General features: G+C 33.2%; 1 protein-coding gene across 12 annotated transcripts in view; it reads right to left on the reverse strand.

The window, feature by feature from the left end:
* LOC143222408 (synaptogenesis protein syg-2-like) overlaps window positions 1-19,517 on the reverse strand; it is a 140,200-nt gene that overhangs the window by 75,556 nt on the left and 45,127 nt on the right. For 8 of the 12 annotated variants that reach the window (XM_076448899.1, XM_076448952.1, XM_076448996.1 and 5 more), the window contains 5 exons: window positions 16,761-17,072; window positions 15,498-15,629; window positions 14,321-14,348; window positions 12,243-12,307; window positions 11,684-11,724 (listed from right to left, as the gene is read on the reverse strand). In XM_076448899.1, the coding sequence (XP_076305014.1) occupies window positions 11,684-11,724; window positions 12,243-12,307; window positions 14,321-14,348; window positions 15,498-15,629; window positions 16,761-17,072 (578 nt within the window). Of the gene's footprint in view, window positions 1-11,484; window positions 11,725-12,170; window positions 12,308-14,320; window positions 14,349-15,497; window positions 15,630-16,760; window positions 17,073-19,517 lie in introns of those variants that run through there. The other 4 variants (XM_076448908.1, XM_076448918.1, XM_076448970.1 and 1 more) reach the window with 4 other exon arrangements.

Below are 19,517 nucleotides of genomic sequence, written 5' to 3' on the forward strand. Positions count from 1 at the left end.
CATAGAAAGTAATCTGATCCAATGGATGTCTTACATGATGCAAAAAATAGAACTACTTGAGTAGACATTGAGAGTAATCTGGTCCAATGGATGTCTTAGATTATGAACAAAATAGAACTACTGAGTCATGTAGACAGTAATCTGGTCCAATGGATGTCTTACATGATGTACAAAATAGAACTACTGAGTAGACATAGAGAGTAATCTAATCCAATGGATGTCTCACATGATGTACAAAATAGAACTACTGAAAAGACATAGAGAGTAATCTGGTCCAATGGATGTCTCACATGATGTACAAAATAGAACTACTGAGTAGACATAGAAAGTAATCTGATCCAATGGATGTCTTACATGATGTACAAAATAGAACTACTGAGTAGACATAGAGAGTAATCTGGTCCAATGGATGTTTCACATGATGTACAAAATAGAACTACTGAGAAGACATAGAGAGTAATCTGGTCCAATGGATGTCTTACATGATGTACAAAATAGAACTACTGAGTACATATAGAGAGTAATCTGGTCCAATGGATGTCTTACATGATGTACAAAATAGAACTATTGAGTAGACATAGAGAGTAATCTGGTCCAATGGATGTCTCACATGATGTACAAAATAGAACTACTGAAAAGACATAGAGAGTAATCTGGTCCAATGGATGTCTCACATGATGTACAAAATAGAACTACTGAGTAGACATAGAAAGTAATCTGATCCAATGGATGTCTTACATGATGTACAAAATAGAACTACTGAGTAGACATAGAGAGTAATCTGGTCCAATGGATGTCTCACATGATGTACAAAATAGAACTACTGAGTAGACATAGAGATTGATCTGATCCAATTGATGTCTTACATGATGTACAAAATAGAACTACTGAGTAGACATAGAGAGTAATCTGGTCCAATGGATGTCTCACATGATGTACAAAATAGAACTACTGAGTAGACATAGAGAGTAATCTGATCCAATGGATGTCTCACATGATGTACAAAATAGAACTACTGAGTAGACATAGAGAATAATCTGATCCAATGGATGTCTTACATGATGCAAAAAAATAGAACTACTGAAAAGACATAGAGAGTAATCTGGTCCAATGGATGTCTCACATGATGTACAAAATAGAACTACTGAGTAGACATAGAGAATGATCTGATCCAATTGATGTCTTACATGATGTACAAAATAGAATTATTGAGTAGACATAGAGAGTAATCTAATCTAATGGATGTCTCACATGATGTACAAAATAGAACTACTGAGTAGACATAGAGAATTATCTGAAACAATTGCTGTCTTGTAAGATGTACGAAATACAACTAGTGAGAACACGTAGAAAGTAATCTGGTCCAATGGATGTCTTACATGATGTACAAAATAGAACTTTTGAGTAGACATAGAGAGTAATCTGATCCAATGGATGTCTTACATGATGCAAAAAATAGAACTACTGAAAAGACATAGACAGCAATCTTGTCCAATTGATGTCTCACATGATGTACAAAATAGAACTACTGAGTAGACATAGAGAATGATCTGATCCAATTGATGTCTTACTTGATCTACAAAATAGAACTAGTGAGTAAACATAGAGAGTAATCTGGTACAATGGATGTCTCACATGATGTACAAAATAGAACGACTGAGTAGACATAGAGAGTAATCTGATCCAATGGATGTCTCACATGATTTACAAAATAGAACTACTAAATAGACATATGGAGTAATCTGATCCAATGGATGTCTCACATGATGTACAAAATAGAACTACTGAGTAGACATAGAGAGTAATCTGATACAATGGATGTCTCACATGATGTACAAAATAGAACTACTGAAAAGACATAGACAGCAATCTTGTCCAATTGATGTCTCACATGATGTACAAAATAGAACTACTGAGTAGACATAGAGAATAATCTGATCCAATTGATGTCTTACATGATCTACAAAATAGAACTACTGAGTAAACATAGAGAGTAATCTGGTCCAATGGATGTCTCACATGATGTACAAAATAGAACTACTGAGTAGACATAGAGAGTAATCTTATCCAATATATGTCTCACATGATCTACAAAATAGAACTATTGAGTAGATATAGAGAGAATCTGTTCCAATGGATGTCTTACATGATGTACAAAATAGAATTATTGAGTAGACATAAAGAGTAATCTAATCTAATGGATGTCTCACATGATGTACAAAATAGAACTACTGAGTAGACATAGATGTAATCTGATGCAATTGCTGTCTTACATGATGTACAAAATAGAACTACTGAGTAGACATAGAGAGTAATCTGGTCCAATGGATGTCTTACATGATGTACAAAATAGAACTACTGAGTAGACATAGAGAGTAATCTGATCCAATGGATGTCTTACATGATGTACAAAATAGAACTATTGAGTAGACATAGAGAGTAATCTGGTCCAATGGATGTCTCACATGATGTACAAAATAGAACTACTGAGTAGACATAGAGAGTAATCTGATCCAATGGATGTCTTACATGATGTACAAAATAGAACTACTGAGTAGACATAGAGAGTAATCTGGTCCAATGGATGTCTTCACATGATGTACAAAATAGAACTACTGAGAAGACATAGAGAGTAATCTGGTCCAATGGATGTCTTACATGATGTACAAAATAGAACTACTGAGTAGACATAGAGAGTAATCTGGTCCAATGGATGTCTTACATGATGTACAAAATAGAACTATTGAGTAGACATAGAGAGTAATCTGATCCAATGGATGTCTCACATGATGTACAAAATAGAACTACTGAGTAGACATAGAGAGTAATCTGGTCCAATGGATGTCTTACATGATGTACAAAATAGAACTACTGAGTAGACATAGAGAGTAATCTGGTCCAATGGATGTCTCACATGATGTACAAAATAGAACTACTGAGTAGACATAGAGAATGATCTGATCCAATTGATGTCTTACATGATGTACAAAATAGAACTATTGAGTAGACATAGAGAGTAATCTAATCTAATGGATGTCTCACATGATCTACAAAATAGAACTATTGAGTAGATATAGAGAGAATCTGGTCCAATGGATATCTTTTGTGATGTACAAAATAGAACTAATGAGTAGATGTAGAGAATAATCTGGTTCAATGGATGTCTTACATGATGTACAAAATAGAACTTTTGAGTAGACATAGAGAGTAATCTGATCTAATGGATGTCTCACATGATGTACAAAATAGAACTACTGAGTAGACACAGAGAATAATCTGATCCAATGGATGTCTTACATGATGCAAAAAATAGAACTACTGAAAAGACATAGACAGCAATCTTGTCCAATTGATGTCTCACATGATGTACAAAATAGAACTACTGAGTAGACATAGAGAATGATCTGATCCAATTGATGTCTTACTTGATCTACAAAATAGAACTAGTGAGTAAACATAGAGAGTAATCTGGTATAATGGATGTCTCACATGATGTACAAAATAGAACGACTGAGTAGACATAGAGAGTAATCTTATCCAATGGATGTCTCACATGATCTACAAAATAGATCTATTGAGTAGATATAGAGAGAATCTGGCCCAATGGATGTCTTTTATGATGTACAAAAAAGAACTAATGAGTACATGTAGAGAATAATCTGGTTCAATGGATGTCTTACATGATATACAAAATAGAACTTTTGAGCAGACATAGAGAGTAATCTGATCTAATGAATGTCTCACATGATGTACAAAATAGAACTTCTGAGTAGACATAGAGAGTAATCTGATCTATTGGATGTCTTAGATGATGTAGAAAATAGAACTACTGAGTAGACACATAGAGTAATCTGATCCAATGGATGTCTTACATGATAAAGAAAATAGAACTACTGAGTAGACATAGAAAGTTATCTGATCCAATGGATGTCTTACATGATGCAAAAAATAGAACTACTGAGAAGACATAGAGAGTAATCTGGACGAATGGATGTGTTAGATGATGAACAAAATAGAACTACTGAGTACATATAGAGAGTAATCTGGTCCAATGGATGTCTTACATGATGTACAAAATAGAATTATTGAGTAGACATAAAGAGTAACCTAATCTAATGGATGTCTCACATGATGTACAAAATAGAACTACTGAAAAGACATAGAGAGTAATCTGGTCCAATGGATGTCTCACATGATGTACAAAATAGAACTTCTGAGTAGACATAGAAAGTTATCTGATCCAATAGATGTCTTACATGATGTACAAAATAGAACTACTGAGTAGACATAGAGAGTAATCTGGTCCAATGGATATTTCACATGACGTACAAAATAGAACTACTGAGAAGACATAGAGAGTAATCTGGACGAATGGATGTCTTAGATGATGAACAAAATAGAACTACTGAGTACATATAGAGAGTAATCTGGTCCAATGGATGTCTTACATGATGTACAAAATAAAATTATTGAGTAGACATAAAGAGTAACCTAATCCAATGGATGTCTCACATGATGTATAAAATAGAACTACTGAAAAGACATAGAGAGTAATCTGGTTCAATGGATGTCTCACATGATGTACAAAATAGAACTTCTGAGTAGACATAGAAAGTTATCTGATCCAATGGATGTCTTACATGATGTACAAAATAGAAATACTGAGTAGACATAGAAAGTAATCTGGTCCAATGGATGTCTCACATGATGTACAAAATAGAACTACTGAGTAGACATAGAGAATGATCTGATCCAATTGATTTCTTACTTGATATACCAAATAGAATTATTGAGTAGACATAGAGAGTAATCTGGTATAATGGATGTCTCACATGATGTAAAAAATAGAACGACTGAGAAGACATAGAGAATTATCTGAAACAACTGCAGTCTTGTATGATGTACGAAATACAACTAGTGAGAACACGTAGAAAGTAATCTGGTCCAATGGATGTCTTATATGATGTACGAAATACAACTACTTAGAACACGTAGAAAGTAATCTAGTCCAATGGATGTCTTATATGATGTACAAAATAGAACTATTGAGTAGACATAGAGAGTAATCTGATCCAATTAATGTCTCATAAGATGTACAAAAAAGGACTATTGAGTAGACATGGAGAAAAATCTGATCCAATTGATGTCTCACATGATGTACAAAATAGAACTACTGAGTACATATAGAGAGTAATCTGGTCAAATGGATGTCTCACATGATGTACAAAATAGAACTACTGAGTAGACATAGATGTAATCTGATGCAATTGCTGTCTTACATGATTTACAAAATAGAACTACTTGAGTAGACATAGAGAGTAATCTGGTCCAATGGATATTTCACATGACATACAAAATAGAACTACTGAGAAGACATAGAGAGTAATCTGGTCCAATGTATGTCTTACATGATGAACAAAATAGAACTACTGAGTATATATAGAGAGTAATCTGGTCCAATGGATGTCTTACATGATGTACAAAATAGAATTATTGAGTAGACATAAAGAGTAACCGAATCTAATGGATGTCTCACATGATGTACAAAATAGAACTACTGAGAAGACATAGAGAATTATCTGAAACAATTGCTGTCTTGTATGATGTACGAAATACAACTAATGAGTACACGTAGAAAGTAATCTGGTCCAATGGATGTCTTACATGATGTACAAAATAGAACTACTTAGAACACGTAGAAAGTAATCTGGTCCCATGGATGTCTTATATGATGTACAAAATAGAACTACTGAGAAGACATAGAGAATGATCTGATCCAATTAATGTCTCATAAGATGTACAAAAAAGAACTATTGAGTAGACATGGAGAAAAATCTGATCCAATTGATGTCTCACATGATGTACAAAATAGAACTACTGAGTACATATAGAGAGTAATCTGGTCAAATGGATGTCTCACATGATGTACAAAATAGAACTACTGAGTAGACATAGATGTAATCTGATGCAATTGCTGTCTTACATGATTTTCTAAATAGAACTACTTGAGTAGACATAGAGAATAATCCGGTCCAATGGATGTCTTATACGATGTACAAAATAGAACTTCTTAGTAGACATAGAGAGTAATCTGGTCCAATTGATTTCTCACATGATTTACAAAATAGAACTACTGAGAAGACATAGAGAATGATCTGATCCAATTAATGTCTTACTTGATGTACAAAATAGAACTATTGAGTAGACATAGAGAGTAATCTGGTCCAATGGATGTCTTACATGATGTACAAAATAGAACTACTGAGTAGACATAGAGAGTAATCTGATCCAATTGATGTCTTACATGATGTACAAAATAGAACTACTGAGAAGACATAGGGAGTAATCTGGTCGAATGGATGTCTTAGATGATGAACAAAATAGAACTACTGAGTACATATAGAGAGTAATCTGGTCCAATTAATGTCTTACTTGATGTACGAAATAGAACTATTGAGTAGACATAGAGAGTAATCTGGTCCAATGAATGTCTCACATGATGTACAAAATAGAACTTCTGAGTAGACATAGAAAGTTATCTGATCCAATGGATGTCTTACATGATGTACAAAATAGAAATACTGAGTAGACATAGAGAGTAATCTGGTCCAATGGATGTCTCACATGATGTAGAAAATAGAACTACTGAGTAGACATAGAGAATGATCTGATCCAATTGATGTCTTACTTGATCTACAAAATAGAACTAGTGAGTAAACATAGAGAGTAATCTGGTTTTATGGATGTCTCACATGATGTACGAAATAGAACTATTGAGTAGACATAGAGAGTAATCTGGTCCAATGGATGTCTCACATGATGTACAAAATAGAACTACTGAGTAGACATAGAGAGTAATCTGGTCCAATGGATGTCTTACATGATGTACAAAATAGAACTACTGAGTACATGTAGAGAATAATCTGGTCCAATGGATGTCTTACATGATGTACAAAATAGAACTTTTGAGTAGACATAGAGAATAATCTGATCCAATGGATGTCTCACATGATGTACAAAATAGAACTACTGAGTAGACATAGAGAATAATCTGATCCAATGGATGTCTTACATGATGTACAAAATAGAACTACTGAGTAGACATAGAGAGTAATCTGGTCCAATGGATGTCTCACATGATGTACAAAATAGAACTACTGAGTAGATATAGAGAATGATCTGGTCCAATGGATGTCTTACATGATGTACAAAATAGAACTATTGAGTAGACATAAAGAGTAACCTAATCTAATGGATGTCTCACATGATGTACAAAATAGAACTACTGAGAAGACATAGAGAATTATCTGAAACAATTGCTGTCTTGTATGATGTACGAAATACAACTAGTGAGAACACGTAGAAAGTAATCTGGTCCAATGGATGTCTTATATGATGTACGAAATACAACTACTTAGAACACGTAGAAAGTAATCTGGTCCAATGGATGTCTTATATGATGTACAAAATAGAACTATTGAGTAGACATAGAGAGTAATCTGATCCAATTAATGTCTCATAAGATGTACAAAAAAGAACTATTGAGTAGACATGGAGAAAAATCTGATCCAATTGATGTCTCACATGATGTACAAAATAGAACTACTGAGTACATATAGAGAGTAATCTGGTCAAATGGATGTCTCACATGATGTACAAAATAGAACTACTGAGTAGACATAGATGTAATCTGATGCAATTGCTGTCTTACATGATTTTCTAAATAGAACTACTTGAGTAGACATAGAGAGTAATCTGGTCCAATGGATGTTTCACATGATGTACAAAATAGAACTACTGAGTAGACATAGAGAGTAATCTGGTCCAATGTATGTCTTACATGATGTACAAAATAGAACTACTGAGTAGACATAGAGAGTAATCTGGTCCAATGGATGTCTTACATGATGTACAAAATAGAACTATTGAGTAGACATAGAGAGTAATCTGGTCTAATGGATGTCTCACATGATGTACAAAATAGAACTACTGAGTAGACATAGAGAATAATCTGATCCAATTGATGTCTTATATGATGTACGAAATAGAACTACTGAGAACACATAGAGAGTAATCTGGTCCAATGGATGTCTTATATGATGTACAAAATAGAACTACTGAGTACACATAGAGAGTAATCTGGTCCAATGGATGTCTTATATGATGTACGAAATACAACTACTGAGAAGACATAGAGAGTAATCTGATCCAATTAATGTCTCATAAGATGTACAAAAAAGAACTATTGAGTAGACATGGAGAAAAATCTGATCCAATTGATGTCTCACATGATGTACAAAATAGAACTACTGAGTACACATAGAGAGTAATCTGGTCCAATGGATGTCTCACATGATGTACAAAATAGAACTACTGAGTAGACATAGATGTGATCTGATGCAATTGATGTCTTACATGATGTACAAAATAGAACTACTTGAGTAGACATAGAGAGTAATCTGGTCCAATGGATGTCTTACATGATGTACAAAATAGAACTATTGAGTAGACATAGAGAGTAATCTGGTCCAATGGATATCTCACATGATGTACAAAATAGAACTACTGAGAAGACATAGAGAATAATCTGATCCAATGGATGTCTTACATGATGTACAAAATAGAACTATTGAGTAGACATAGAGAGTAATCTGGTCAAATGGATGTCTCACATGATGTACAAAATAGAACTACTGAGTAGACATAGAGAGTAATCTGATCCAATGGATGTCTTACATGATGTACAAAATAGAACTACTGAGTAGACATAGAGAGTAATCTGGTCCAATGGATGTCTCACATGATGTACAAAATAGAACTACTGAGTAGACATAGAGAATGATCTGATCCAATTGATGTCTTACTTGATGTACAAAATAGAACTATTGAGTAGACATAGAGAGTAATCTAATCTAATGGATGTCTCACATGATCTACAAAATAGAACTACTGAGTAGATATAGAGAGAATCTGGTCCAATGGATGTCTTTTGTGATGTACAAAATAGAACTAATGAGTACATGTAGAGAATAATCTGGTCCAATGGATGTCTTACATGATGTACAAAATAGAACTATTGAGTAGACATAGAGAGTAATCTGATCTAATGGATGTCTCACATGATGTACAAAATAGAACTACTGAGTAGACACAGAGAATAATCTGATCCAATGGATGTCTTACATGATGCAAAAAATAGAACTACTGAAAAGACATAGACAGCAATCTTGTCCAATTGATGTCTCACATGATGTACAAAATAGAACTACTGAGTAGACATAGAGAATGATCTGATCCAATTGATGTCTTACTTGATCTACAAAATAGAACTAGTGAGTAAACATAGAGAGTAATCTGATCCAATGGATGTCTCACATGATTTACAAAATAGAACTACTATATAGACATATGGAGTAATCTGATCCAATGGATGTCTCACATGATGTACAAAATAGAACTACTGAGTAGACATAGAGAGTAGTCTGATACAATGGATGTCTCACATGATGTACAAAATAGAACTACTTGAGTAGACACAGAGAGTAATCTGATCCAATGGATGTCTCACATGATGTACAAAACAGAACTACTGAGTAGGTATAGAGAGTAATCTGATCCAATGGATGTCTCACATGATCTACAAAATAGAACTATTGAGTAGATATAGAGAGAATCTGGTTCAATGGATGTCTTACATGATGTACAAAATAGAATTTTTGAGTAGACATAAAGCGTAACCTAATCTAATGGATGTCTCACATGATGTACAAAATAGAACTACTGAGAAGACATAGAGAATTATCTGAAACAATTGCTGTCTTGTATGATGTACGAAATACAACTAGTGAGAACACGTAGAAAGTAATCTGGTCCAATGGATGTCTTATATGATGTACGAAATACAACTACTTAGAACACGTAGAAAGTAATCTGGTCCAATGGATGTCTTATATGATGTACAAAATAGAACTACTGAGTAGACATAGATGTAATATGATGCAATTGCTGTCTTACATGATTTTCTAAATAGAACTACTTGAGTAGACATAGAGAGTAATCCGGTCCAATGGATGTCTTATACGATGTACAAAATAGAACTTCTGAGTAGACATAGAGAGTAATCTGGTCCAATTGATATCTCACATGATGTACAAAATAGAACTGCTGAGAAGACATAGAGAATGATCTGATCCAATTAATGTCTTACTTGATGTACAAAATAGAACTATTGAGTAGACATAGAGAGTAATCTGGTCAAATGGATGTCTTACATGATGAACAAAATAGAACTACTGAGTACATATAGAGAGTAATCTGGTCCAATTAATGTCTTACTTGATGTACAAAATAGAACTATTTAGTAGACATAGTGAGTAATCTAATCTAATGGATGTCTCACATGATCTACAAAATAGAACTATTCAGTAGATATAGAGAGAATCTGGTCCAATGGATATCTTTTGTGATGTACAAAATAGAACTAATGAGTACATGTAGAGAATAATCTGGTTCAATGGATGTCTTACATGATGTACAATATAGAACTAATGAGTACATGTAGAGAGTAATCTGGTTCAATGGATGTCTTACATGATGTTCAAAATAGAACTTTTGAGTAGACATAGAGAGTTATCTGATCTAATGAATGTCTCACATGATGTACAAAATAGAACTACTGAGTAGACATAGAGAGTAATCTGATCCAATGGATGTCTTACATGATTTAAAAAATAGAACTACTGAGTAGATATAGAAAGTTATCTGATCCAATAGATGTCTTACATGATGCAAAAAATAGAACTACTGAAAAGACATAGACAGCAATCTTGTCCAATTGATGTCTCACATGATGTACAAAATAGAACTACTGAGTAGACATAGAGAATGATCTGATCCAATTGATGTCTTACTTGATCTACAAAATAGAACTAGTAGAACTAAACATAGAGAGTAATCTGGTACAATGGATGTCTCACCAGATGTACAAAATAGAACAAAATAGAACTGAGTAGACATAGAGAGTAATCTGATCCAATGGATGTCTCACATGATTTACAAAATAGAACTACTGAGTTGGCATAGAGAGTAATCTGATCCAATGGATGTCTCACATGATGTGCAAAATAGAACTACTGAGTAGACATAGAGAGTAATCTGATCTAATCGATGTCTTACATGACTTATTGCTTCAATTTAGTGTTCATTTTGTCATATGTATTGGGTTTTCTTTTGTTTTATATGGATGTAATTTATAATCCAAAACTTAGATGACTCGTTTTTTTATGTTTCAAAGCATATGATTTGTTATTCCGATAACAAACATTTTAACTCTGAAAGCTTCATATATATAAGGAGTGCTTTACAAATTAAAACTGCGTTGATGATGTAATGTTTTACTTTATCAAGTACATTTGGAAAACATTTGTACACGAGGAGTTAAGATTCCTAAACGCACGTGAAATATATTACTTCAACAAACCAATATTTCACTGTAAAAATAAATTTTTATTTGTCTGTCTGTAAAGAAAGTTTTGTGTTTTGTTTTTCAATAACTCCCTCTATAAATATAGAAACATTTTCTGTCATTTTATATTATTTTTATCTCACCTGTTATTACTTAAACGTTTTTCACTTAGTAATCGCTCATATAAAATCACACACTGTTCTCTACTTTTGAACTTACATCAGCTTTTGTTGTTTGTCTTAGCAGTGTTAAATTTTCATCTGTAAACAGATAACAAAAGCATTTTTAATTAACTGATTAATATTTTTAAAAGCAACATCATTTACTGAGACATAACTGATCTACTATAGTTTTAACTGTGGTTTCCTTATCGCAGTATTCAGTTACTCTACCATTAGACAAGTTTAACACTTGATATTTGAAATAAATAAATGATTTACACATCAAATACAAATTCAGTAATAACTCTTTAATTTTGGGTAGTTAAAAGCTGATAGCCTAACCATATTATTAGAACCATGTTATTAAAAAAAAAACTGATAATATTCGTAAAATTAAAATAAATACGAATGAGAATAGTTTAGACAATATAAATGATGTAAGATTTAGTAAAGAAGAGGTACCATAACTAAACATGTGTGGTATAAAATCCTAAATAGAAAAAATAAGAAATAATCCAACAAGGAATAACAAAAATTATACATACTTATCTGTGTTTGATAATATTTTTATCTTAAGTTGTACTTGAATGTGTTTTGTTTGAAGTCCCAGCACCTACCTAAAGGCAGAGATCCCCTTATTACAGTTATTCTCGTAAGAGAAATAGAATCTTGAGGAAGTACCCTAAATAAAATGGAGTTTTCTCTTTTGGATTAATCACACTAAACTATAAATCCAATTTACTTTTCAAAATACATTCAAAAACTGGATATAAGTGAGCTTTGAATAGCTTGTTCTCATTTTACTGTAAGGTTTAAACAAAAGCATAAACCGTGTGATATATTTATATGATCCATGCAGAATCCACGGGTTTCGTCCTAAATATTAAAGTAATTTATTTATTGAAAATTCTTCAGATTTTTTGTGCTAACTGTGAAACCTTCTACGCTATTTAAGACGATTAATTACAGTGTAAATAATATATATTTTTATTGAATGTATATCTAGGTAATATATTTATTTTGTCGATAGTAGTTTAATTTTGAAAATAAATATAGGTTAGCACGCTCTTTTTAATGAAACATTTTAATTTTATAAGTATAATTAAATACAAAGCACTTGTGGTGCGTGTAGATTTTTGTCGTCTTTGATTTTTACTTACCTCGATATCGAAGGTCATAAAATTTGATTATATGATTAGAACCTTGGAAGGGAATAAAAAGGGAAGACTGCAGTTTTGTCTCAGTCTGTTTGCCGTCACATATTGAAATTCCTTGTTCGAAAGTTAGCCTTAAAAACATTATTTTTGTTGACAAATAATCTACTTGAGATTAAATTTACTCGATGTTCGTTGGACTTTTATTACTCACTTTGCTCATTTTGCCCAAATCCTACGTCAAAGCCACGAAAATCCGATGCAAGAAATAGAAAAGATAAAAATTATGTTACACAAAATTTTAGTCAGAAACTCGAAGCCAGGATAAACATGTTTTACGTTGTAGATTTTATTATGATAAAAGAAATAATTGTTTCATGAATTTCTCCAATAAGGCTTTACAATCAACGATAGACACATTGCGAAAACTGAGACAAAAAAACATTTCTACAGGGAAATAGGCCCGGCATGGCCAAGCGTGTTAAGGTGTGCGACTCGTAATCTGAGGGTCGCGGGTTCGAATCGCGGTTGTACCAAACATGCTCGCCCTTTCAGCCGTGGGGGCGTTATAATGTTACGGGCAATCCCATTATTCGTTGGTAAAAGAGTAGTCCAAGAGTTGGCGGTGGGTGGTGATGATGACTCGCTGCCTTCCCTCTAGTCTTACACTGCTAAATTAGGAACGGCTAGCACAGATACCCATCGAGTAGCTTTGTGCGAAATTCCAAAACAAACAAACAAACAAACAATCTACAGGGAAATCAGGGCGCCATATTAAGACGTTTGGAACTTAGTCTAGTAATATATAATAAATGAACTAATATATAATAAAACACATCTTTAGCCTACATTTAACATAATTATTATATATCTTAAAATTTAAGATTCTGTGAGCATTCAGTGGTGACGTCATGAGGCCCGGCATGGCCGGGTGGGTTAAGGCGTTTGACAAATGATAATGTGACTATCATTTACTATTCGTTAGTAAAACAGTAGCCCGAAATTAAAAAACAAAGTTTCCGCCATACGTTAATGTATTTAATAAAAAATACTTTGTGTTTTTCGTATAAACATTAATCATGACATCTAGAAACGCACTCTCAAAATTAGGATATTGAGACATGGTACGCAATAAACAGATTAAAATATATAATTTATCTTAAAATTATTGTATTTTTATTGGTATAGAAAGCCTTAGTAGGCTTAGTCTAGATTAAAAATAAAGAGAACTCTTACTAAGACAGACTTAAATATTACTATTTGGAACAAAGAATATTAAAAATCATTAAAATTTATATTTATTGGTATTTTTAACGAATACTAAATATATCGCTACATATAATATTTCACGAACATAAGAACAAAATAATGTTTTTACTTTAAATTAAAACAAAAAATTCAGTTCAGTTTACGCGAAATTTATTTTGAAACCTATATTTCGATCTGTTCAGTGTAGTTCGTTAACACTAAATTATCGATAGTTCTATGTTTCCAATCGATTTTTTCTTTGGGAATAGTTTCAGAAACTTTTCATCACTTACTCGTTTATATTGGGATCTTCCATCTGACCTGAAAAAACAAAGAAAATTACAATAAAAAATAACACGTCCCACTGACATTGTTTTCAAAATCAAACTAAACTTACGTCATTCTAATATTTCCAGAAACGTGACTGCTGCGTAAGAAAACAGTTAAATACAATGGTATTACAAAATTAAATAATATATATCACCAGTACATCTTACACGAATGTGGCACTCACGGTTTAAGTCAAATGTCCTGAGAAAATCGTATATTTGCTAAGCACAGTAAGGGAAAAGTACATCTTACATGGATGTGTCACTCACGGTTTAAGTCAAAATGTCCTACGAAAATCGTATATTTGCTAAGCACAGTAAAACTATTGATTTATAAAACACATCAAAATTACAAAAGTTGTGTTTTTATTCATTATATTCTAGTTTCTAGTACGTCACATTTGAGACAGATGTATATTACTAAACTGACTAGTTATTAATTATTGATCACCAGTGGCACAACGGTATGTCTACCGACTCGCAGCGCTAAAAACCGGGTTTCGATACCTGTGGTGGGCAGAGCACGTAGAGCTTTGTGCTAAACAATATTAAATCCAAACAAATAAAGAAGTAATGTTGACTTGATTGGAATGTGTGAGCTCTTGGAGAAGAAGTTCAGCTTTAAATAAATTATTGAGATTCATATTAAATAACTTGTTCGTTTGTTTTTTATTTCGCGCAAAGCTACACGAGGGCTACTGCTCTAGCCGTCCCTAATTTAGCTGTGTAAGACTGGGAGGCTACTTAGACTACTCTTTTACTAACGAATAGTGGGATAGACTGTCACATTATAAAGCCTCTACTGCTGAAAAGGTGAGCAAGTTTGGTGTGAGAGGGATTCTAACCTATGGCCCTCAGATTACGAGACGAGCGCCATAACCACCTGGTCATGTCGGGGCTCATTATTCGTTTCTTTGATTCTATAAGCTGTCATTTTTAGGTCGATTAATCTACCAAATTAAATAGCAGTAAAATATCTGCTCTTACGATTCTTAAAAATACAGCACTTTAAACTGCTTCAGGTTGCAGATAGGCTTAGGAACACGTTCACTTGCGTTCAGTGTCAATTAATAAGTGATTACTCGGTGGAGCTGACGTAAAATAGAGCGTTGGTGTCCAATTAAAGAAGACATCAACGTACCTGACACACGGAAGTGGCACCTTATCTGGTGACGGGTAATGATGAAACCGATAATGGCAAGAACAGAAGTAAGAGAAACCGCTCCAGCAATTACTGCTACTAATCGTAGGACATCCCTGGGAAGTGCCCGATCTGCAAAATTACAGTGTTTATTTTAGAAACGTGAAAAACTAAGTTTCAACCTTGTGACTTCCTTGAAACGCAGTCATGGTTCATTGAATAATATATTATTGTAAGAACGATACACTGGTTGTTACGAGATATGTTTTTTAACGTCTTCATTAGTGCAAGATATATTTTTTATTTAAAACAAGTATGTTATTAGAGAAACAAAATGCAATGCTACGAACATATCGTACCGAAAACATTCTACTTTTAAATTGACTCTTATATAGAAGTAGTCTTTTACAGAAATATAAATCTTAACATGTATAGATTATCCATACGTGAGATAACACTGAGACACTAAATCAAATTTTTATGTGAGTTTTTCTTGATGACGAGAAACCCACCTGAAATAAAATTGTATTTCAGAACGGCTGGTCTGGGTATTAACACTTTTATTAATAAGGAAAGACAACGTTTCGACCTTTCTAGGTCATCTTCACCTAGCGTTTCATACACAGTAAAAATAATTACATCTTTAATTAATTATAGATTGTCTGGTTCTATTTGTGACTGAAAATAATAAATTAATGATAACTATTTTCTTTATTTTTTAAGAAGGAAATCTTTTAATAACTATATTCGAAACTTATTAAAACACGAGCAGAGGTGTGAGGGTCTAAGATACGTATTTTCCATTTTACTACGGAAATAAGATAATACTTTTATATCGAAGCGATTTTTTTCTTAAAAATCTATACAATGTACAAGAATAAAAGTCACCAAACACAACGGAATGCAAATGATTTATGATTCATATACCGCTCTCGAAGAATGATGGACTCTATAGATCAAAAGAAACCTCATAAAAAATGTGTTTTTGAAGCACTTTACAGCATGGTCGTTTTTACAACGCTGCTGGAAAATACATGTAAATTAAAGTTGAAGAAATTATTGTTGGGAACAGGTCTTTGATATGTTATTATATTTTTGGTAACGTAGCATTACATTAAATACAAGTTTTTTGGCACTGGGTTTGTGTATGACCGCTGTTTATCGAAATTTATCTATATATGATTTTACGGTTATTATTTGCATGTAACGTTCTAAGTGACAATAACACAGTCCTTGTGTGCTAAGATGTCGTTCACTTCTTACCTTTAAATTCCTGTTTTCCAGACGACGTACGTGCCTTTAAAGAGATTGGCTTGCTTTTTCCAATGTCATTTGAGGCATACAACACGATAATAAAGTCCGAGCTTGCTGGTAAAGCCTCAACACTAAACACAGGTATTTTATCTTGAGTTATGTTTGCGACGAGTGTGCGTTTCGTCATCGTTGTTGTTGTTAAATATACCTCCATGTGAAAGGTCTGGTTGAGACCTCCGTTGTAACCTTCCTGACAATGTACTGAAAACCCACTGGTACACTGGTCAAAAATTAGGCAGTTTCTGAGAAACTTAGGCTTACCTAAAATAGTATACATGATATTAAAACAAAGGTGTAAAACATATTACTTAGTTTGTTACATTTCATAATATAAAACATATAATTTAACATTACTTAATGAGGATATGTACTACGAATAATCAAGAAATGCAATATGTGTAGTTCTGATCAACTTGGCTGGGGCTATGACATAGATTTTTATCATAAGTGACGAAAGTTGTCTGGTGCAGTTCTTTTAGTTTGTAAATAAACAGTACCCCCCAGATACTAACGAATGTTCAATAGTCTTCATATTTTGTTTGTATGTTTGATTTTGACTTTCGCACAAAGCTACTCGAGGGCTATCTGTGCTGGCCGTCCCTAATTTAGCAGTGTATGACTAGAGGGAAGGCAGCTAGTCATCACCACCCACCCCAAACTCTTGGGCTACTCTTTTACCAACGAATAGTGGGATTGACCGTAACTTATAACGCTCCCACGGCTGAAAGGGCGAGCATGTTTGGCGCGATGGGGATGCGAACCCGTGACCCTCAGATTACGAGTCGCACGCCTTAACGTGCGTGGCCATGCCGGGCCTAGCCTTCATAAGTTGGAAAAATGTCTCGAATAAAACAAACCATAAAATTTAATTGGTACAAGTAGAATGAGATTAGATTATTTCAAGTCTCAATTAGCTCCATTTTATTTAGTTTAAAAAGATAGATTGAAAACTTCGTAAATACATTACATGTTATCTTTAAACTTTTATTTGGGGGGGGGGTGAACAGAGACTGTTTCCCATGAATATTTTTTTTAACAAAAATTAACAATTGAGCTCATTTTGGTGTTCTAGGAACTGATGGGAAATTCATTATTGTTGTGTAGTCTTTTGTTCCTTGTATTTCTATAAGTATCTTGAATACAATAGGCTCATTTCCACTTGAAATCCTACAAAGCATTCCATTAAAAAATGTAATAAATATTATAGTAATATCTATATTCCGAGTTAAACAGTTTCACACAATGAAAATGAAAAATATATCGAATAGTAATTTACGCTTCAAGAAACATAAGGTAGTAGTTATGTTGATTAGACTCAAATTTTCTCCCACTTGTGTCATAAAGAAACCAGTAAAAAATGTTTGCCTCAAAAATGTTGATTTGTTATATTTGTTTTTAGACAACAGCAAAATGTGTAAAACTGTAAGTGTTCAAATACAATCTCAAATCCTAACTTTAACACTGGCTTTCATAAATATCTGAACGTTATATGATTTTACTTACATATTCTCATATAAAATGTTGTACGCCTGCTGTAGTTTCATATATCTTTCTATTGCAGTTAGCCTATAAAATGATCATACAAGTTTCTCTGCAATAATCAAACGTGAAAATGAAACTCAAAATAACACAAACCAGTTTCACAAGTGAATATTTAGTGAAAATTCCTGTATATTTCAGTACTGCTTCACATGATTTCATTAAGTTTAAGCAGATATTCATGAGTGATTGGTTTATATCCTTTCTTGAGTAATTCAAAGAGTTCACTTTACGTGATCGACTTGTGATCTTTCATTAATCGGTTTAACTCAGCCCATAAATTTGTTATCGGATTTATACGCAGTGATTCACCTGACCATTCCATACCATCAAATATCTTATTTCTAAGATAGCTTTTAACGACTTTTAATCGCGGAGAACGGCCCAGCAGGCCAGATGGTTAAGGCGCTCGATTCATAATCTGAGATTCGCGGGTTCGAATCCCTGTTGCACCAAACATGTTCGCCCTTTCAGCCATGAAGGCGTTATAATATGACGGTCAATCTCACTATTCGTTGATTAAAGAGTAGCCCAAGAGTTGGAGGTGGGTGGTGCTGTCCAGCTGCTCTCTCTCTAGTCTTACACTGCTAAATTAGGGATGCCCAGCGCAGATAGCTCTCGTGTAACTTTGCGCAAAACTCGAACCAATCGCAAAGACATTTGATCATTTTTTAGGCTAATTCGAATAAGAATATTTAAGAAACTAGTGTGCAACACATTTTAGGAGAAAATGTAACTAAAATAATGAAAATTTCGTGTATTTACGAAAACCAGTGTTAAAATTAGGATTTGATGTCATATTTGAAGATATCTTATCGATTGCATTCTAAAAACATATAGTTTGATATATTTTTCTGTTACCTCATAAAATATATTACAAATTAATAACGTTTTCAAGGGGGGTACATTTTTTTCGTCCACCCTCTGTTAATAGCAATCTAGTTTATCAAAGCAAGTCTTCATATAACATTTCTGTTAGATGTTTTTATTCGGTGCTAGTGAATTGAATAAACGAATTAAACAGTTAGTTATAGATAAACAACTGTTTCCAGTTGTTTATATGTTTATCTTCCATCTTGGAATAAAGTTGGAAAATGTTGTTGCTAAATTTCGCATCAACTTAATGATATTAATGAGAAATGTCTCTATGACGTTTAAATTCATTTT

Source organism: Tachypleus tridentatus, chromosome 1 (genome assembly GCF_004210375.1).
Source record: "Tachypleus tridentatus isolate NWPU-2018 chromosome 1, ASM421037v1, whole genome shotgun sequence".
Lineage (NCBI taxonomy): Eukaryota > Metazoa > Arthropoda > Merostomata > Xiphosura > Limulidae > Tachypleus > Tachypleus tridentatus.